Source organism: Ascidiella aspersa, chromosome 9, assembly GCF_963924565.1.
Source record: "Ascidiella aspersa chromosome 9, kaAscAspe10.2, whole genome shotgun sequence".
In the NCBI taxonomy this organism is placed as follows: Eukaryota; Metazoa; Chordata; class Ascidiacea; order Phlebobranchia; family Ascidiidae; genus Ascidiella; species Ascidiella aspersa.
In genome coordinates this window covers 22,420,478-22,442,211 of record NC_139455.1, presented here as the reverse complement: position 1 = coordinate 22,442,211, position 21,734 = coordinate 22,420,478, and the positions used below count along the sequence as shown (strand labels likewise).

Below are 21,734 nucleotides of genomic sequence, written 5' to 3'. Positions count from 1 at the left end.
CACGAATTGCCAGCGTTAATCGTCACACCTCCTATGAGCTTGTTTATTAAATAAAAATAAGTTCAATTTGGGTAAAATTCCCCGAAAATCCGGTTTCGTCGCATTAACGAACTCTATATTGAGTTCAGCGCATTGCAACGTTCTAGCTCCGCGTTAACTTAACCTTAAACCGATTTGAAACTGACGTAAGTCATGGCTATTTATAACGCCGGCCCAGACTCGTTTGTGTAAAGTTGACGGAAGAAAAGGCTCACTTGTTGAATTTCTCGACTATCTTCTTGATTTGACCGAAGTCGGGCCTCTCGTTAGGATCTTCGTTCCAACATCTTTGCATCAAGCTGCAAACGTCCTCGCTCAGAGAGCTGTAGTCGATCAAGGGTCGGAAATAGGGTCGGAATCCGTTGCGCAGCTTCATCAGGATTTCTGGTACAATATATATTCGTAAATGGCCGCATTTGTCTAATTCTAAATAGGGTTAATAGGTGGCACTATACAAAGACAATTTGTATTGAGTTCTCGACAAGCTTTCGCACAACCGTGCTTATCAGCAGGTCAAGGTAGAAAATCTTTTTTTCTAGCAGTTGTTTGATAAACCTGACAAGGAATGTTCAACAAGGGTCAAAACTGACCCTTTAATTTGATACTGTTGGCGCGATATTTTTAATACCATTTTGCAATGTTTTAAAGTTGAACCATGGGTTTCAGTGGTACTAGTTTGTCGAATCTATGTCTACAACAGTTGTGAGCTTTTGCGACCGTTTAAGTTAGGAAAGGGATCCAATATTGTTAATTGGAAATCCTTTATGTCTAGTAATTTGTTTAGTTTTTTCTTAGGTTTTAGTACTTATTTCACAAAACTTATGATGAAAAAGCCAAAACGATATGCTTTTCTCAGTCACAAAACACAAACTCAAACTTAACAGTAAACTAACGACATTCATTCCGCCAATTTGAGATTTTAAAAATCTTTAAAAATCCGAAAACTTTCCACGAACCTTTGCAAGAAAGGGGAATCCCGCCGACGTAAAACGTGCCCTTTCTGAGTGCGATTTCCTGCAGAATGACTCCGAAACTGTACACGTCTGCCTTCTGCGTTCCTGCCGCATGCCGGTTGCTGCAGCGAAGAAGCTCGGGAGCCGTCCACAGTTTTTCTGCGGGAGTTAGACGACGTTAAAACGGCAGATCGTCGATTTTTTGTCAATGTTTTTCAAGGGTTACAAGGCTAGTGTAAGCGATTCAAAAAACCGCTGTCTTTACTCTTTCTCTTAGCACGGTATGGCTTCGCTGTTGGCCGACGTTGTTGGTTTTACTATACCGACGTTGTTGGTTTTACTATATTAACACACACTTTATTTAGTTCCAGATATCGTAGTTTTCAGCCTGGCATGTTCAAGGATGTAATTTTGATAATGATTTAGGCGATGCTATCTTGTACCAACAGCTGTTTTAGCCGAAAGGCACTTCAATACAAACTATGTTTGACAAATCGTGGCTTTGGGCTATGTTGTTTTAAAGGAATGTATTTCTGAAACAGTAAAGTCTATTTTTGACAGCTTGAAAATCGTGGTTTAAACGTTATACGATACACTCTGACTTTATTGTGTTGCTTGTAAATAGTATATATATAATACCGAAACGAAATGTTAATAACTGATATCGGAACATAGTTCAGATTGTGGGTCATAGTTTAAGTTATGAAGCACATCAAGTTTTCAAAAATAGAGTATCAATGACCAAGAGAGTAAACCATTGATTCTAATAGTTGTGCGATTATAGCAAAGATGCAACGTTCTGTCGTGTCATCAATATTTTATGCGCGCCTAAATACAGAAATCCATAAGGTTCTACCAAGGGATAACGATCTAAAGTGTTTGAGAACCTCAAATCTATAGTTAGCGCAAAACAGTAGTTCCAAAAAAAAAATAAAAAATTAGAAGGTATGTAACATCTATTGGGTTTATCAGTTCTCTATGATAACCTTAAGGCAGCAAAATACTCTTAAACATTCTCTAAAAAAGGTGAGGCCACTTACTTTCAGCGTGTTTCTCCATTTCTTCATATGAGGGAATATTGCGGAAGGATGCGAGTCCGTAGTCTGTGATCTTTAGGACGAACCTGGAGTCGACCACACAATTTGTGGACTTGAGGTTGCCGTGTGAGTGGATGGCGCTGCCGTGCAGAAAACTCATCCCTGTAAAAATAGTGTGGTGATGTTGTTTAATATCGTTTATAGCAGGTTGGCGATATCCGATATTTTCGATTCGGATTGAATACCGATGCCAAATGTACTAGTCCGACATAACTCGTATGATATCAAACCGACATAGGTATTTCAGATATGGTTTCCGATCGAACGACGCTTTCTAACTGAAAAGGTTGATTTCTTTTTGAAGAAGTAAATCAATATAGCTGTGTTAAGGTTTATTTTTTGCCTCCTAAGCGTGATAACATGAGTACGTTTAATTTTGTTCTTATTTTTCATGTCTAGTAACGATGACACGAATGCGTATGTCTGTAATGTTCCTAAAGTGACACTAACCGACGATAACTTAACATTTAATACTTAAACCTTATTTCTGTTTATTGCATAGAAGATTCAAAACAAGTAGTTGGTTTATTTGGAAACTCTTTGGCCGGACTTTTTATCAAAAAAAATTATTTTAATTTTTTTTACGAATTTAGAAGAGAGATGTCAGTACAGGCCGCCAAGTGAAGGTTTAGGTTTTGTATTTATGTCAATTTCAGAGTTGCGTTAAGAAAACGTGCCATGATTCATTGCTTTGTAAAGCTTCCTTTTTGGTTACTAAGGCGAATTTTCAAAGGAGGAGTAAGACTTACAAAACCCGAAGTCAAATCCACATGTAACAGGGAGATTATATTTCAACCTTCCCTCTTTTAAACTATGATCGATTGTCAAACGGTAGCCGTAACTGTCAATACACAGTTGGAGGTATACGAGGTTAGCTGAGTGATGTGGTAACCGTCAGTCAGCTTTTATCTGTCGACGACTTTCGCGATTTCGTATACATCAATGGAAACGTCGTCTAACAATCGACCAATTGTATAATGCCGGTTTGCGATGACATAATAAAATTTATTTTTACAATATGTGGACTTATGGAACAAATCGCGCGAAATACTCATCGAATGTAATACGTTATTTAACGGTACAACTTGTATTATTTTCAGTTTTATCCTTTAGTTTTAAACAGCATGTCTTAGTCGCTTCTAACCGCGTACCCCATTTAGAGTGGCTTTTTGCTGTTGTACCACCTGGTATAAAAAACAATTTCACAAAAAATGTATGTTTAATAAAGTTATTATAACATCTCGCTCACAACACTGGCCACAGGTTTTAGATTATAGATCGATTGAATATAATTTTAAGGAGGTCCCAATAATATTACACGTTAACTTTCTTAAACTTCGCCTAAGCGCTCGGGTAGCATTAGCAGGTTGAGAACCAGTTGTTCAAATTTCGAAGGCCATAAGATTTCTATGCGACGGTTCACGGGTCGCTCGGCATTCCTTCAGGTTTTCGATTTCCGCAAATGTCACGGGAACAGTGGGATTTGCATTCGGCTTCGCCAATTTATCACGTTTTCGTTGCAGGACAGCTCGAAAGTTGCACGGAAACCTCAAGTCGTGACAGGCCCGCACCTTTTCCTGTAGTTTTGCCGGCGCGCGGTTTTAAAAAGTGGTAAACTATTGAATTGCGATTTGAAAACTCCGCGGTGCTACGCCAAGGCGCCTCTTAATTCTGCACGAATAGTTTATATGTCGTTGTCAAAGCGCCTGAAATAGACGCGACCATTCGTCGCAGCTGCAAAGCCGGTGAGGTTATGGTTTTTGATTGGTCACGCTTCATTGTGGTAAATTTGCATCAAAGCTCTTCACCACGAAGAAAGCAAATGCGACTGTAACATTGAAGTAAACGCCGACCCATGATACTGAATCTTAATTGACCTAGACCTAAGCAGATATACGACTTTTGCGCATACGAGTAAGCATAACCATGCACTAAATAACCATTGGATATAGGCAAAAATGAAGAGAAAATTTAACCGACTTCTCTATTGCTCTTAGACTTTTATGAAAGCAGGATTATTTTCTGTTTTATTAGACACTGCTTTAGGCAACTTCAGGGCATTTCGAGAAAATAAGTTGAAAAATTACCAGGTGATAAATATAAACAAGGTTTACATTTTACTTTTGACAAAATTTTGATTGTGTCAACTGACTTCAATTTGTAATAGTTATAGTTTCATTTATTACGTTTTTATTTACGACCTGACCACCTAACAATAACAGCAGAATAGTGCCGCCCAGTTTTTGGTAAGACTTGGACTTGGTGACCATTAAGAAATTTCAAGATACCGCAACGATTTGTCAACAAAGACTATGACTTCTCTAATTCTGCGCTGTATGAAGACTATAAAAAAACGTTTCGGTATTTAAAAAACATTTTCGGTCTCTCACCCACCTTTCACAAGATCCATGGTGAGTGAGACCCTGAACATCCAGTCCAGGTGAATCTCGTCGTTGAGCAGAATGTCTCGCAGGCTTCCCTTACTGCAGTACTCAGTTAGCACGCAGATGTGAGGCCACTCCACGCATGCGCCTTCGAAACGAGTCAGATGGTCGTGGGTGATGTCACGCATCTGAAATAAAACATAGAGAAATAAAATTAAAAAACGTAGTATCTTCTGACTTAGTTGACTTAGTTTGAAATGGCTTTAATATTTTTATTACGTCTTACTACAACTTTCAACCATTATGCTACAAAATTGAAAAAGGTCTAAAATTGAATACGAAAGAAAGGCAACTTGAAACTTATTAAAAAACTTTTGTTACGTTTTAAAGTCTGAAGGTACAGTGAGAAAATTAGCCTTAAATAGATATTTTTTTTTTGCACGTTTTGAATAACTTTTACTCGTTTTTAACCTACTCGATATGGGCTTACAATCCTTACATCTATGTCTAACTAAAACCCCCGACCATTATGCTCCAAAGTTTTATTAAATTGCCTTCATTTTGAGCTTTATATTTGTAAAGGAAAATATTTTGGAAAAAATACCTTAACCTCATTCTTCCTCAATAAATTCTGCTCAAAATCGTTATAACAAGATACGTTTTTTGTCTTTTCAGTGTGTTTAAATTCTCAACACTAGCGAAAACAACAAACGGAACTTAAAGTTGAGAAAATTTTGTAAGGGTTGAAATTGTAATTGCGATATAGTTGTCTTTGAGATATCGAAACATAGCCCCATTAGGCCCACAGTGTATAAGTTTATATTCGTTCTATTTCCGTTGCGATGGTCAATTGCCTGAAGATACAACTCTCAAAATAATCACACACCCCATCAAATTCGATCTTAGTTTGGATAATTTAAATGCAATGCGAATTTCTACAAATCTATATCTGATAACATGGGTCACCAATGCAAATTGCCTTCATCGTACAAAACGTTAACATGTTTCTGGCAGCGTTCGCTTATTTTTTCTTCGAGAAAAGGTTCGGCGATTTCGAACGAAAATACACATTTCTCAAAACAAGCGAACATCGTTTGACGGCGATGGCCATCGTAATTTTGGTCAATTTGTGGTTGAACTAGGTCAACATTGAGGTATTGAGAAATAAGGTGGACGTTTTGTAATGGGCGGCATGAATTATGGTATGTGGTTTATTTGTCTGGAATCATAACAACAACAGGTCTTTGTGCTCACAGCGCTCTGTTATGATGGATTCGTGCGCCTGGAGGATAGTCAACATTTCATCCTAATCATTTGCAAATAAACAAACAAAAGTTGACAGGAAGTATGCGGGAGCCCGTTGCAGAAGACAGGATAACATCTATAATACGCGGCTTTAATGTGCAATGAACTCCCGACATAGCAAACAGCGCGCGAAATGCACCCCGTTTCTAAAATCAAGTTTATTTACATATTTGCCTGCTTAAACAGCTCGCCAATCATTATTGTAAGTTCCAAACGAGTCACTTGCACATAAACACGTTAAGCGGGCCTCGTGGACGAGCGCTTCCGCTATTTTAAGGTCTTCGCAGAGCCGTGTTCGGATTGCCTGGGTGTTTATTTACCGCCGCGAGGGACTTTCTCCCGACTTCCACACATGTGCATCTTGTAAATCAAGACGCTTCGAGTTTGTTGTGAAAATTCCCGAAAAAGAATACTTTTTTAGGTTTTTTACTATGTTACTATGTTAAGGATGGTTTTTGTGCTGTCACTTTTTTTAGACAAATTGACCCACTTTTTTTAGACAAAAATGCGTTTGCTATTGCATTGAGTCTTGATTCGTTAAAAAAAGCTTGCAGTGGTTTTAACTCGTGATAAGGATTTTCCGAAACTTTACGCATTTTCTTCAAATCGCAATTGTCGAACAAAAAAATGCTTTTTTACTCTGGAAGATGAATAGTTGTAAAACATTTTTTGTTTTATTATTGAAAATAGCGTTTTGTTTTCTGTAAAGAAACCCTCTTTACCCATAAGGTTTAGCAGACAAAAAACTACAAATCTGTAATTGCCCACCTTCAAGAAATAGGCATATATTGATATATATTCGAAGAATTGTTTAGTGAACCTTAAAAAGGAGGAATCCACTTGGAAAATTCATCCCGACACAAATCAAAGCTATTAGAGTTGTTTTTTTAAAAAAAAGTCTCATAGGGGAAGTACCCCCCCCACACTTTTGGGGGGTAAATTAGCCAGTAATTTATTTGCAGGAGCACGGTGGCGGTTCGCAGTCGTAGCTGCGGTGTTGGTAAATAAGCGAGCGTTGATCTATCACGATTCCGTGGTTATTTGTTGTCGGGTGACGCACTGAAAACAACCGGAGCGCCTCGGACGCTGTTCAAAAACAACATTTTGAAACGCTAAGTAGGCCGTTTGCGGTTTTTGCGGGCCGTTATCGTGTTGTGGCCTGATTGCACTTTGCGTTATCGCAAAGCGGGATAATTTAGAAAAAAATTTGCGCGATTTGGGAAAATTTGACTCGTGAAAATCGCGGTAAAGATTTTTTGTATGTTTTGCTGTGAATTTTACCCTCTATACGCAAGTATTGAAACTCATGGTAGTTTTGTAACAACTGATCAAATGGATAAATTGTCGACCGCAGCGTTTAAATGAATTATTATTTACGTTTTTAACATTCTTAAGGGTAAACTTTTCAATAAAGGTAATCAGTAATCACAAACCCTAAATGTAGTTTAAGGTTTGTATATCTCTAAGCTGTCTGGAAATTAAATTCATGGTAGTTTGATAAATTGTCAACATTTTTTACAAAATTTGTTCCTTTGTATACTTTAAACGTTTTTCATACAAGATTTAAACAAGACAACAATCTGTGGTCCGCAACGGGCGAAAATAAAATGCAGAAAAAGGCACCCGTAAAGTCGTTGGTATTACGACAACATCGATGGTGGTTTGATGCCTTTTAATACAATTCGACATCACAGGATGCTAAAGATTGCTCTACAGTTTACATATCTATAAGTTGTGAGGGTAAATATATTTCTGTAATATAGGGTTTAGGCGTACTTTAACCTTCAACAAGTCGCTTTGTTCCGCTGCAAACTCTAATTTGATTCACGGAAGGGCGCCTAGAAGCCACAGCGTGTGCCAAAAATCCCCCCGAAGCTATGTTTCTCGGTATTAAGGTTTCGAATATTGCACGGCTATAGTCGGCTACCGTTATTTCTTCCAGCTGACAGGTGTCATGTCCTCTCTTCAGGATTTCCAACGTAAATACAGGCGACCACAGCGTTACGAAACGACGGTGTTACGCAACACACAGGGCGTCGCTTTTTTATGAGATCGCGATGCGAAAGATACGATAAACTCGACAAATAACGTAATCGTAGTTTGATATCCATCATAAAACAACCTTGTCACTGTAAAAGCGATTCACCTACTTTGCGAAAGCAACTGGGTCAGCAAAAAAATGGATGACTTAAGATTTGGTAGAACTTAAAAAACACATATTGAAGTGTGCAGACCTACACGTTATTTTCAGATTTGAATGCACAGAATTGAAATACACTCTCGAAGCAAATATCAAAGTTTAAGTTGTGATTATATTTAAAACATTTCTGTTAATACTAATGATAAATCAGTGTAACAATGCTGACCCTTCAACTCGAATATATCCATATTGGGTAATCAGTTGGGGCTATATAAAGACAAATTGCATTGAAATCTTGACAAGATTTTTCTTATTAGACAAATACGGCCATTTACAAAAAGATGTGTCGATATTGCTACCGTAAAACCTTTGCTGGTTTACAGTTTCATATACAGCATACACCAAGGAACTTACATGTTTGAGTTCCATCAACAGGGTCTTGTTCAGTTCGACTTTCCGTCGGTTCGATAACTTAACAACGACAACCTTGTCCTAGAAAAATAAAGAAAAGAAGTTAAAGATTACAACGATCATCAATACAAAGAAGCGTCTCGACTAATGTGAATTGTTACTTGAATGCTTGTTTAACTTTTGAATCAATTTCGACAGCTTGTTTACAATTTCTAAGCGATTACCTTGTAAACAGCCGAAGTGGTCACTCCGCCCCAGAACTTGTCACTTATCAGGGATCCGGCGCTGGTCTTTCTCTGTGGGTAAATAAATTTTGCACTGAATATGTGAAATTGGAAATACCCTTGACCCTTTGCAAGATGAAAGTTAATTTCTGATCAGTTACAGCGGAATACTCCAGCAAAGCTAGCAATTCAGGTCAGACTCTATTAAAAGATCTTTTAAGGTCTTAGTGAGTATTCTGCTGGTTTACTAGATCAGCAGTTTATTTACACAAACAGTTCAATGTATACACAAAATATTGAGCTACAGTTTTGTCGTTGATGTGTTACTCGAATGTTTTTAGAATGAATTCAGTTTTTTTTAGGAGGTATTCAAATGGGCGAGTTAAACTTTTAAAAAGGGGATTTTCGGAAGGCGTTATTGTAGAGTACTTTTCCAACTCATATACGGGATAACGAATGGTTATATACAGACAATTCGGGCATGCACAAAACATTACCCAGTCATTCACCCTGAAGAAGGAGATTTGAATAGGTTGCCAAAACATTGGAATTAGGCCACCAGAGAAGCTGTTTTGATTAATAGTATGCCTGGTAGCAACACAATACCCTTTTGCATATACCAATCTAAACCAAATAAAGTTTGAAAGGTAGGGTGTGTCACAAGAACTTATAAGACACAAACATTCCTCTTTAATAAATACCTGAAGTTTGAAAAATAAACCTGTAGTATGCCTTGCAAAAAAAGTAACAAATATACCTCATTTTCTACTCTTTCGTTTCTCTTCGAGTTAGAAGACCACTTTCTCTTCCTCTTATGAGCTCGCTTTGCCGCGATGGCTGGTGAAAGGGATGGTACGTAGTAGGATATGACCTCACCCAGCGAGGGGTCACTGTCGGTGGGGACATCCCCGAATACCCCCGGGTCCCCCTCCATCTGTCCGGCCACGATGCCGTTCGGCCACGAGATGTCGCACCAGTACACACGCCACAGTTGACTTTCGAGTTCTTTCTGTAGCGTGTGGCGCCTGTCGGGTCATAAAAGCGCGTTTGTTAGTTGTTTGTGACGTCATGCATGAGAAGGTTGTCCACTGCGTGTGACGTCCACCTGTGTGTTTGTCAGTCGTCTGTGACGTCACGAATAGGGGATTTGTCAAACCGGAGATGGTTCTATAGTTTTGCCCAAAAGTCTGTTTTTTTAACTTTAGAAAAATCAAATTGCAGCATTTTCAAAATTTATTGATGTTCTCCTTTTTTACAATGAATAACATTAGGTAGGCTAATATATAATATTATGTAGGCTTATCACGTTTACTGTGAATAATCTGGCCACAATGTAGCAAAAAATAAATTAAAACGTTACAAAGCAAGCTATACTTCAGGCTTTTGAGTATTGCTTTTCTAGAATCTTCAGTAAAAGTGCGTTTTACCCAAATGCTAAAATTAGAAAGTGAAAATGCCGAGTAACGATGACTTGATACGTTAGTAAGCTCACGTGCTGATACCCGCAGTTTTTTTACCTGTATGTGTTGACCGAAACGATCACAGCAACCGTAGCGAGGGAAACCACCGAAATAACGATCGCTTCAATCACTGTGAGTCCTGTGATTATGAAAAGAAAATAGTTGAGGCAAATTTAGTGTTAAGTATAAAATTTAACAAGAATGTAGTAAGAATTTTAAATTCCATACAGAAGTGGGTATACAATTTGAACGTTATTAATTACATGTTGAAAAAGCAAAATACTACCTACTTCTGTATGAGCTTTGAAATTCTTACTACGTCAAACTTTTACTACGTCAAACATTATGCTCTTTCGTCGGTGAGAAGTGCTAGCATTAAAAGCAGAAATTAAAATCAACCCATTCGAGAGACTCACTGTCTTTGATGCATTTCTTTCCGTTGAACCCACACTTGGGGACGTCCCTAGGGACAGCCCCCGACGGCCACTGGGCAGTTTCACCGTCGACCTCGTAATACTGACCGTCGCCAGCATCATACGCGCCTATCTGTTTGAACACGCCTGCGAGAGAAACACGAGATACGTTGAGTTTTGGGCTTGAAGTTGAAACAAAAATGGCCGCGTGTGTGGCAGTAATCGATGTCATTATTGTTAATGCGAAATCGCAGACAGAGGGAAAATGGTGGTCGGGCAAAACCTCCGGCGTGAGACCACGTCGTATTTAAGTGTTAGTTAAGCTCAAGCTTGGTGCGTCATTGTCGGATTAAACACTCATATTGGAGTTTATTAAAATAAAAAATATCTGAAATGCATTTAAACGGTTTTGTCGGTATTGTACGTAAAATATTAAAAAAACATGGTAATTAGTTTGGAGCCAATGCGTTAGAAGTTTGACAAAAATATTGGGACCAACATATAAATTTATAGTTTTGTTTATTCACATAGTATACTTTTTGCTATTTCAATATTATTTTATGCTCTTTTACCACTGGTTCGTGCTTTTTTCCATACATATGTTGATAAAGTTTGGACGTGATTCGTTCCTACTCACAAAAATTATAATGATTTCTCAAAGATGTATATACATTCAGTAATTTTGGTATTGATTTTTTCAGAATTAATGTTGCCACCTACCGGTAAGCGGATCAAATCCCATGATAGCAAAGTCGAACAGTCGGTCGCCCACGTTGTTGATTGCAATTTTACCGGTTACACCTGTAATAAATATATAATGTACAACAATTAGATACCAAAGGATAATTTGTGCTAAATTATATTTCAAAAGCATAATCTATTTAAAAAATTAAAAAAACGAGAGTTGGCTGTAGGAATAAAACACGAATGTAAATTGCGAAGTAAGAGTCATAATGATGTTGCATGTTTGATCTATTATTAGAAAATAAGGAAATGTTTAAATAACGCTCATTTTGTCACGCAGTCATGGTTAAATTCGTCATTTTCCTTCATGATTATCATGTTAGGGTTTATTCTAACAAGAAAAAGTTTAGTTTAGCGAAATATCATATTTTAAGTTTCGGGAACATTTTAATACTCGAAGAACTTTTCTTGTATGCTAGCCTCATTATACATTTTCCCCACATTTCTTAGCTAGTTGGCGTTGATTTGACATACTGTATAAGTCAGCAACAAATTTGTTGACTTGCGCCTTGCAGATTGACCCACTGTTATTCTACTTCACAATATAGATCAGTGAAGCCGAGTAAGGAAAATACAACATAACTTGTCAATGTGCAAAGAATAAGTAGATTTCAAAGCTGCTGTTTTGAGGGCTACACTTGGTCCAATAACAGGGTTTGTTTTTTCTGCATCTGGATTAGTGTTATGCAATGAAATGTAAACACGAACTATTGTCCTTACAAACAAGATTAACTTTGATATTCCGAGAACTTTAAATTCGAAGCGACCCTATGCTAATATTGACGTTCTAAAAAGTCTAGCCTTATGGTTGTTATGCAAGTTGGTGGTAGATTGCGCTACTTAACTTTTTCTTAATGACTAGCTCATTACTTTGACCTAAACTGTAAAACTAATATATATAAGTTTGTATTGACTTTCGTGTCTTAAAACCTCATAAGCGTATATGAGCTACTCAAACATGTTTGTGTATCAACCTGATTATATTTATCCTGCCGTTTAAAACAATTAATGTGTGTTGTATTGACTTAGGTTAATATGTTTGTATTGATTTTCGTATATTGTAACCTCATAAGCGATGTGAGCTACACCGTAAAAGGTTTTTATATCAAGCTGATTATATTTGTCCTGCAATTAAAAACTGTTAATGTGTTTGTATGGATTCCGTTTCGTTAAACCTCAAAAGCGATGTAGCCTAACCTGCAAACGCCCTATGTATTGCGAACGAGCTACTTTTTAATACAAACAAAACGATGAGTTTAGTGCAATTACCTTCAAACGTCTTTCCAATGACGTAGTGGTTCATGAGGTGGGTTCCGTTGGGGAATATCGGATCAACGCTGGCCGTTCCGCATGGACGCGTGCTCTTTTCCGCCTGCGTATTGCTGGCGGAGACATTCTCGGAGAGGCTGTCGTTAAGGATGTGCGCCAGCATGACCAGGGAGTCGTGGAAAAAAGCCGGGTACTGGTTTTTCTGTGCGATTGGTGAAAAAAGGATATTTTTAATATTTCTATAAAGTTTAATTCACCGATGATAATGGTCAGATATAAGCACGTTTGTATACACTTCATACACACGTCTGTATACGACTATACGTAAATGCATTCACAATTCAAACAATTATCCTAGTAATGAATTTTTACTTTTGTACCTACACTATCTGTTTATAGGAAGAAACATTGAAGCTGAAGATCGTTTTTACGGAATTACAACAATTTCAAAGTTTACAAAATTGTTAAACGGCAGTCTTATTTTACTCGTGTATAAAATAATGGCAAAAAAACTACAGCAATGTCAAATTTACTTGTGTGCGTGCATTTATTAAAACTTGAAAAACAAAAATGCAATAAAATCGACTGCTATACCAGTCGAGTGGAAATAATGTTTTTGTAACTCAAAATTTTAGGAAACAAAATTGATAAAAAAAACAATATTTCATTTTTTTGTTGAAACCAACAAAAAATGTCCGTGCCAAGGTTTCAGTTCTACCTTGAAATATTCGTCTGGTTTCAGCGTTCCATATCTCCAACTCTCAAGCTCAGTGACCTTGTCCACCACTCTCTTGGTTAGATTGGCATCGATGCTGTCGTCCATGTTGCTGTAGGCAATATAGGGTTAAACGTTTGTACTCAGTAACTTTTATTTTGGCAACCTGAGCACGACATACGCAGAAGCCTGATCTCAACTGATTTTCCTTCGCCAAATGTAACAGACATACTGTTAAAGTATCTTGCACCCACAGAACGGAAAATTTATTTATTGAACTCTTGCCCTAACATTGATGATCTTTATTTATGTTGATTCCAAAAATGATTTGGACATTTAGAGGTTAATTTGTGCCCAAAGTAACGTTTTCCACGCTAAAAAAACATTCGTTTCATCCCTGAATTTTCAAACAAAAAGCAACGTGGGGTATTTACGAGCTGACGGCAATACCGAAAACCTGTCCTGTAATTGAAAATTACTGGGCCTTGATTTTAGCCCACACACGTGTGAAAAAGAACTTTGAAAAATAGATATAATTGAAGTAGTAAGACTGCCAAAGCCCATACAAAAGTACTCAAATGCTTTTGTATGGGCCTTGATATTCTTAATACGTCTTGCTACAACCTCCAATCATTATGCTCCAAAATATATCATTTATATGTGGGGAAAAAACGATGCCAGCATCTGACAAGGGTGAGTGATCGCGACAAACTCAAAGTAAGGATTCGCCGGCATTTGAGGCTTAAATGGTTGATAATCGCAAATCCATTTCTCGGGAGACGATATTGTTGATAGAGCGGCCCAGTTTTAACGAGGCCAGGATTCTTTGTTGATGCAATAAGGTGTGATTCGTTCGGTGCCAGCCCGATATGGGTTGGGCCTGTAGGGAGTTGGTTGTAATCTCGTGGAACCAAAGTCCATTCCGGTCGCGGGCCTTGTTAAATGGGTCACGATGCTTTCTATTTCAAGTCGATTTCGTCACCGGTTTCCCATAGTAAAGTATACACAATCGGCAAACATGAAAATAAATCTAGTCTCCCATTTATGCAACAGATATCGCTTCACAGGAAACGCTTTTAAGCTTGGTTTCCCGGTAAATTGTAAATGAAAAAAAAACAGCAATTTTAACACGCCCCGGCAGCATATTGCCTATACACGTTTTCGGGTGTGTTTGGAATATATCGGACGTTGTAATTGGGCAATAACCCGCGTGAACAACAACGCACCGATTGTAAAGCTCTTCTCATCGAGGGATTTTGGGGGACAACAAATAAACTCAGCAAAGTCTTCGCTGTATCTTAGTCACGAACTCCTAAGCCTTAAATTATGTTTTGTACAAAAACTTTACGCGAAGTCTCTTTTTAGCTTACAAGATATAAATTTTGATAAAACGATAACGTTATTATAGGCCAATTACAATCAGTGGCAAGTTTTGTCATATTGAATTTTCAGTCAATGATATAAAGCAGTGGTTTCCAACAAGGGGAAAATTCCCCACTTGAGGGGGGTGTCACAATATTAATCCCTTACTGGTGGTCTGTGCTATGTGTTATTGCTGAATTTGCCATATGAGCTGAGAAAACGAAAGTTCTTGTATAGATGCTTTCTAGCTTATTATCGAGAGTTTAATTTCTGTTTTAAGAATTACATTAAAACAATAATGTAAACGATATTTTAGCAATCTAAATTTGTAGGGAGATTTGAAAATCCACTAAAAGGGAAGCACAGGACAATAAAGTTGTGAACAACTGATATAAAGAGTTTTTGAAAAGAAGGTTTTGAAAATTGATCATTCGGTCAAAAGGATATTTAGTTGGGCGGCGTTAATTACAAAATTAAATATGGCGAAAAAGGAATCAGGTTTTCCTGGTTTGATTTGTTTAAATAGCTTTGGTTTACGTTTTACAGTTTTCTAACAATTACAAATAATTTAATTAATATGAGTTAGGCATATTACTTCTACACAATTATGTGTTAGAGCTATGGTTAAGTTTAGGCTATACCTTCCGAGCTTTGTCTTAAACTGTTCCACAAACTCTTCGTAAAGCTCCGAATTGGGCTGTTTAAGGGTGATGATTAGAGCGCTCTGTAGGGCTTCCTTGATTCGGTGCTCCTGCAAAGTGAAATGGATGCAATTGGCGGCTTGCTGTAGAAAGGCGATAAGATGAGACAAATGATAAGATCGTATTCAGCCAGGTGACCACGGGCTATAACACAAAGGCCTGGCTAATAGGAGCAGTTCGCCTTGCAAACTTAACGCTTGTGTTAAAACACAATGGTTTGATTTGAGAAGCAAGCTTTATGAGGGACAATGAACAACGGGATAATCCCATTTATTTTTAAACACCGCTAAGTAAAATAGTTCACGCTGTTTTTTATAAATGACATCTCAATTTTGGACGAGTGTTTTTAGAGAGATGAGGCAAAAAGCACACATGAGGTCATAGATTGCTGCCGCTTCCCCTTGACATAAATGACGACGAATTTGCGCCGTTACAAAACGAAAACAATATATGTTTAGGCAAGGCAGGCGTAATACACGTCTAAACAAGATTTTAAACGTCACTCTAAAATTTTGTTCACCGTTTACGAGAAAATATGCTTCTGGTTTTTGCGACTTTGGGCCGTGACCTTTGCGTAACCCCACGCCTGGCACGATACTGAAACCGTGAACAGCAAACCCTGTTATGACGTAACAGTGGCCTGCACGACGGGGGCGCGCGCGATTATTTGCACAAGCGCGGATAGAAATCACAAAATCGCTACTGGCCGCTCTCTCACTCGCATTTATCGACCGCGTCAATCAAGGCTTAAGAGGGTCGAAAAAATGTGGCGCGGAAGGGCGGATCTGTTTATTGTCCCCCGGGAGCCGCGAGGCGCAAAAAAAGGCCCGGGCGAAAGAAGTGCAAGTCACGGCGATTTCGGGCTCAAAATGCCGCTAATTGCTGGCCAGCGCTCAGCGCGCCGCCGCCCGCGGGCGCTCGACCGACCTAAAGGCCGCCGGCGCTTGGATAACCTTTGGCGCGCGGCGAAACGGTAAACAAACAGAGGTGGACCGGGCGCGGACTTAGCTGCTTTTAATTAGTTGCCTGTCCGGCAAAACGCTCGCTGACTGGAATGCGCCGTTTGCGCGAAAAGATTGACTGGCCTGCTGCGACGGTTTGCTGTTGTTTTTAGAGATTTGGGTGAAAAAGATTCGAAGAAATATATAGTTCAGAAAAACGAGCGCATTTTTGGACAATAACTTTCCTTGAAAGTTTTTCTAACCAGCATTTAAGAAAATGACATAAGGCTGACAACTTTGACACTGTTTCAGACAGCTTTAAAGTTTTTAAAATTTTACCAATTGCTAATTTTTCGTGGTATGCAGTTTCACATTTTTTGAGAAAACAAGTTTTGTTTTACGCACTGCATATTATGCTACACTTAAGAATCAAGTCATTTGAAAAAACAGTGACTTAAGTGCACCTAATGCAAGTCAAACACTTAAGGCATTACAACACTGACAAGTAAGTTATCTACATTAAGATGTGTATCTAATTAATTTATAGTTTATCAACAGACACTTTTACTAACGATAACGCCTTACCAAATTGGCATTATAGACATACTGGTCTTCGGTTCGAATCTCACATCACACATGATGTTTTTCCGGTAATGGTTTATCATCAAACTTATACGTTTGTGTGACACATTTAGAGACGTATAACATAGTACGAAGATCTTTTTATTCCCGAATGTTAAGAAAAAGATATTTGATTGCCAGAGTTGGACATGTTTGGACTTAGGCGTCTTGCTCAACCTGTCTAGTAACACTTTTTTTGTGGGTTACAAACTAAATTAAACAATGTCTGATCCACTTGCGCAACTCAAAACGCAACTGTTTCTATTTCGGTCGCTTTTATTATTACCGGTCAACGTTCACGTTTTCTAAAAACAGTCATTTGCCAAAGTCACGCAAAATTGCGTCTATCTATAGACAAACCGACGCAAAAGCGACGCTAAAACACAATAGATTCTCCGTTGCGAACTGCGTAAAGTTTAAGACGCAATTTTCGCTGCTCGGACGTACGTCTTGCGGTCTGCGTGGCTGCGTAGGCCACGTTTTGAGGGCACAAGAACAATAAGCAGCGCATATTTATAGCAAAAAACAGTCAAATCACCGTCTAACGTCTTCCACGCGCGTATGTATTAGAAAATTTGTGATTTTTGCGTGGCGTGGTATTGGTTTAAAACAACAAATGTCTCCATACCGTTCGGGTCGGCGTTATTAGCATGTTTTGCCGGGCGTGGGGCAATTTTCGACCAGCCTCTTTCGTTTTTCGCCCTCAGTGACGCACGGGGTCCGGATTAAAGCGCGAAGGTGGCACGCGAGAAGTTTAAGTTCGCACCAGGAGAGGGATTTCTCAATTGCGGCTCAAAAAACAAATTTCGCCGGCCTAAAATGCAACGCGCAACTTTTCTCAGAATATTGGCGCTTTATTTTAAAGTGGGTTTTTATGTTTAAAAGTTCAACGGGAGGTTCGTAGGTCGCTAAAGTGGATTTCAACGTCTACCTGAAAACAGCGCACTTTATAACCATTTTTTAGACGTTAAAAAGTTTGTCATATTTTTTATATCACGCAGTCTAGAATTTGCGGATTCGACCTTAACCTTTATCTAAGTTTTTTTTTTGTTTTTTCATTGATAGCAAAATAATCTTGTAACAAAGCTATGGTGGTAGCTTTTTTAAAGGAGCTGCGGCATTTTTTATTACAAGGACCGTCGTATTTTTTGCCACATTAATTTGTAAAGTTTATTAACAGAACTAGATATGGGTCTTGGTATATTTTTTCGTAACCAAACTTGTCATGCAGAAGAAGTCTCTTCTCCAGTTTTCAACTCTCGCATTTCAGCCGTTTTTTAGTGACAAAAAAGCGAAAAAATGGGCGAACGACGAAGTACGTCCAGGTACCAGTCGATTTGCGAAACAAACAAGAGCTTCTGTACCTAAGGCCTTTTCGGGGTACATACATTCTCCGGCCACGGCCTTGCTCGCAGTGGACTACACTTTAGTGTCGCTCGCAACCGCCTGTAAACACCACAACACAAAGCTGGACCGGACCGTGTGCGCATAAGCAACATATTTAGTGACGTATGCCAACAAACAGACGGGCAGTTTATCGCCCAATCGAATCGGGACGTTGCTGTCTAGTTCTGGGCGAAAAACAACCTCTTTTTTTGCAGTCGCCCGCCCTTCTTTGTTATTTTTTGATTGTCGTGTTTTTTTGACACGGTTTTCGGCGAGAAACAAATAGTCGAACGCTCGCATTGTGACGTCATATTAACGGGATATAGCGATTACTTTTCGCGCGCAGTTGCGAACGACAACAGATTAAGTAAATTTCTCATCGTTGTCGGTTTACTGTATACTTTCATTTTCTAAAGCGTTGATGTCAATAACCTTTAATCTGTAAAGGCAAACGAAATTGCCATTTGTACACAATGGACATCAGGTGCTCGTTTAAAATCATATAAATACTCTAAACAAGTTTCATCCTGTAGTTTATTATATTACGGGCGACGTAAAATAGTTTAAATTCTTCCAAAAATTGTTCCTGGAAAACTGACAGGTCGGAATAAATTATGCGTCGGGTCGAAAGAACTTATAAACTTTTTGCTAGAAATGAAAAAGTAAATATAACTCGCTAGAGGTCGCATGCGATTAACAAACAAATTAGCAATAAAATAAAGAAACGATAATGGCAAAGCTGCCGACAGAACTAGGTTAAAGATTCGTCTGAGTCTGGCAAAGGTTTAAAGTGGCGCAAATTCCGTCGTGGTCAAGTTCGCTTGCTATTCTGGGAGAGTCTTTCCAGGTATAGTGACTATTCAAAGATATTTCAGCACTATGAAGCACCCTGTTGGTATTCGTGGTTACTGTTTATATTACATATGGACCGACGGGCTGGCTACGTTAAGTTGCTGACTGTTAGGTTGGGTTTATAAACAGAAAATTGCAGTTACAAAAAAGAAAATTTAATGAAGGGCAGGTTACCTAATATTTCGGAGAAAATAGTGCGGGAATTTTTTGACGTAATTTCTACGAAACCTGTATTTGTCTTCCACGCAAAGAACTGTCATTAAACAATTGTAGAACTAAAAACATAAAAATAAACCTATCGTTTTTAGTTAAACCAGACAGCAGTTATAATTAGAAAAACATTTAGGGATCCTCGAAATAATTTGCTTTTAACAGTTTCAAACATTTCAACTTTTGTCGGAACGAATTTTAGCCAAACCATTTATCCATAAGAAAAATGTCACTAATAATTAACGAGCGAGGGTCGAAAAATGTGGCGTTAAAGTTTTGTGTAAAACCACAGCGTTTTAGTTATATACAATATTTACCATCTCGATAAGATTGCGCAAATTTCCCATTTTACGCAAACCCATTTGACATGTTGACGTTGCAAGAATTCGCTGTCAGCGTTGCAAATGTCTTGTTTGCGGCTTTTTATCTATATTGCAAATGAGATAGGGTATTGGGAAGTGCAGATTCGGATGATAGAAAACCGCCTAAACCCATTTTCTGATGCAATCCCACTTTCTTACAACGTTACTTTTGGTGTTTGAAGTTCAAGTTGCAAACAAAGTTTTATCACATATTTGCATCCAACTCTAGTACTGTCCCAGTTAGCTTTGCAAATACAGCGCAACAGAGCCTGAGTTTACTGTTATAAATCAAACTGATAATGTCGTTAAATAAATAAAAATAGCCAGAAACTTCCAGTTACAGGTCGTTTTATGTGTGTCCTAACGACACACAGGTGCTAAATCGAGTCCTAACGCTAACATTCATGCAGTTTCCTTCAAAGCTGAAATTACGCTGCGTTATGGGCGAGGATTACGTCACAGCGTGCAGCTGATGACCGTGAAGTCAATTTATTTACGTTCAAATCTTGCACGGCGAACAGGTGCTTTGTTACGTCATGAAACTCGAGACAATGCTTCGTTTGTTGCGGAATTCAAAACTTCCGTCGGTATTGCGCAATGTAAAAACTGTCACAAAGTCGAAAGATGGATTGCAGGACAGGACTTTCCGATCGACGCCTTCAAGGTCGTTTATTTGACACGTGAAGGTCGTTGCAAGATCGTTAACCTTTTGGCGGCAAAAGGCAATTGGTGCCTGGATGTGAACTTAAGTGCATGTTTATGCGGTGGACAAAGGGTGAATTATTGCCTGAATTTTGAGGGATGTACGAAAACACGTGTTGGTGACCTCGCAACTATGATGTCATAAAACTCTTTGGATTCCGTCAATTTCAGGATGTTCGAAAAAAAAAAGTCACCATTTAGGAAAAGTCACCATTAGGCAGTATCGAAATTTAGTATTTTTCGACTGATACAATATTTTATTAAAAGTTACGAAATGGAGTCTAAAAACACCTACAATGACAACTTTATTTTGGAAAGTATCAGATTGATTTACTTGTCTGTAACAAATGCTTCGCTACCTTTTTGCGTGTCGACCTAAATACTTAGCATAAGAATTACAGCAAAAAGCTTTGTCGATCCAATTTTCTTAACTGAAATTTTTGTGATCTTAAAGTAAACAAAACACTCATAAAGCAATAGCATAAAGAAGTCCGAAATAAATTAATATGAGACATGTCTTCGCATTGCTTCAGGCATGTCTTAGTATTTTCAAATTTCACAAACTTTCCAGAAATATCGCTCAGAGTAATTTAAGAAACACATCTAACAATGTGAAAAACTGCAGTGGGCGACCCAACCAAATCAAACGGCGCCCCATGTGTTGAAAAACAAGTGATATGTTGTAATGCAGTGGTTCTCAACCGGGGTTCTGCGGCGCCCTGGTTTGCCTTTTCTAATGCTCAAGGGTGCCAATAGGTATTAAAGAATTTTTAAGAATCTGTTTTTACTCAGTTCGTAAGCTTCTTGATACAACTTTTTGTGTAGGATTAGAGATTATATTAAATGACATTTTCTTACATGTTTTGAGGTAATTGTGTTGTTCCAGTTCTATTTATTATGACGTTACAGTAAAATACTACACAAAAATTTCAGTCGGGGTGTCGAAAATCTATTTAATATTTTTAAGGGGTGCCGTTAGCCATGAAAGGTTGAAAATCACTGTTATAATGTTTTAATTTTTGAGCTGAATTTGTACATGCTTACACTGACAAGCGTTCCGTTGGACAGTATTCATTACCAGTGTCGTTTCGAATAACTCTTTATTCATTTTTAAAATAGTCAACATAGGACTATATAGAAAATGAATAAAGAGTTATTCCAAACGTTCAAACTGACACCTACTTCTGTATAGGCTTTGACATTCTTATCAAGTGCTATGTTGTAATGTTTTTAATCGTTGGGCTGATTTTGACTACTAGACTTACACTGACAAGGGTTCCGTTGGGCAGTATTGACTCCCAGGGTCTCGATCCAAGCTTGTTGCTAAGGTCAACTATGACGTAGGCGTACTCCCCACTCTCGTGTTTGTTGAGGTTTGCGGATTTGAGGAAGTCACGGACCACAAAGTCCTCCGCACTGATAATGAGCACTGCAGAAAGATGA

The 21,734-nt window shown here is 38.3% G+C and overlaps 1 protein-coding gene across 1 annotated transcript in view; it reads right to left on the bottom strand.

The window, feature by feature from the left end:
* The window catches only part of LOC146133623 (atrial natriuretic peptide receptor 1-like), a 57,094-nt gene that overhangs the window by 6,235 nt on the left and 29,125 nt on the right, over positions 1 to 21,734 (bottom strand). The window contains exons 5-18 of the mRNA XM_083396984.1: positions 21,557 to 21,720; positions 15,158 to 15,267; positions 13,158 to 13,266; positions 12,440 to 12,641; positions 11,147 to 11,227; positions 10,430 to 10,573; positions 10,071 to 10,152; positions 9,311 to 9,578; positions 8,554 to 8,625; positions 8,333 to 8,410; positions 4,484 to 4,661; positions 2,033 to 2,191; positions 996 to 1,151; positions 255 to 423 (exon numbers count right to left, since the gene is read on the bottom strand). Coding sequence (XP_083253110.1) covers positions 255 to 423; positions 996 to 1,151; positions 2,033 to 2,191; positions 4,484 to 4,661; positions 8,333 to 8,410; positions 8,554 to 8,625; positions 9,311 to 9,578; positions 10,071 to 10,152; positions 10,430 to 10,573; positions 11,147 to 11,227; positions 12,440 to 12,641; positions 13,158 to 13,266; positions 15,158 to 15,267; positions 21,557 to 21,720 — 1,972 coding nt within the window. The remainder of the gene's footprint in view (positions 1 to 254; positions 424 to 995; positions 1,152 to 2,032; positions 2,192 to 4,483; positions 4,662 to 8,332; positions 8,411 to 8,553; positions 8,626 to 9,310; positions 9,579 to 10,070; positions 10,153 to 10,429; positions 10,574 to 11,146; positions 11,228 to 12,439; positions 12,642 to 13,157; positions 13,267 to 15,157; positions 15,268 to 21,556; positions 21,721 to 21,734) is intronic.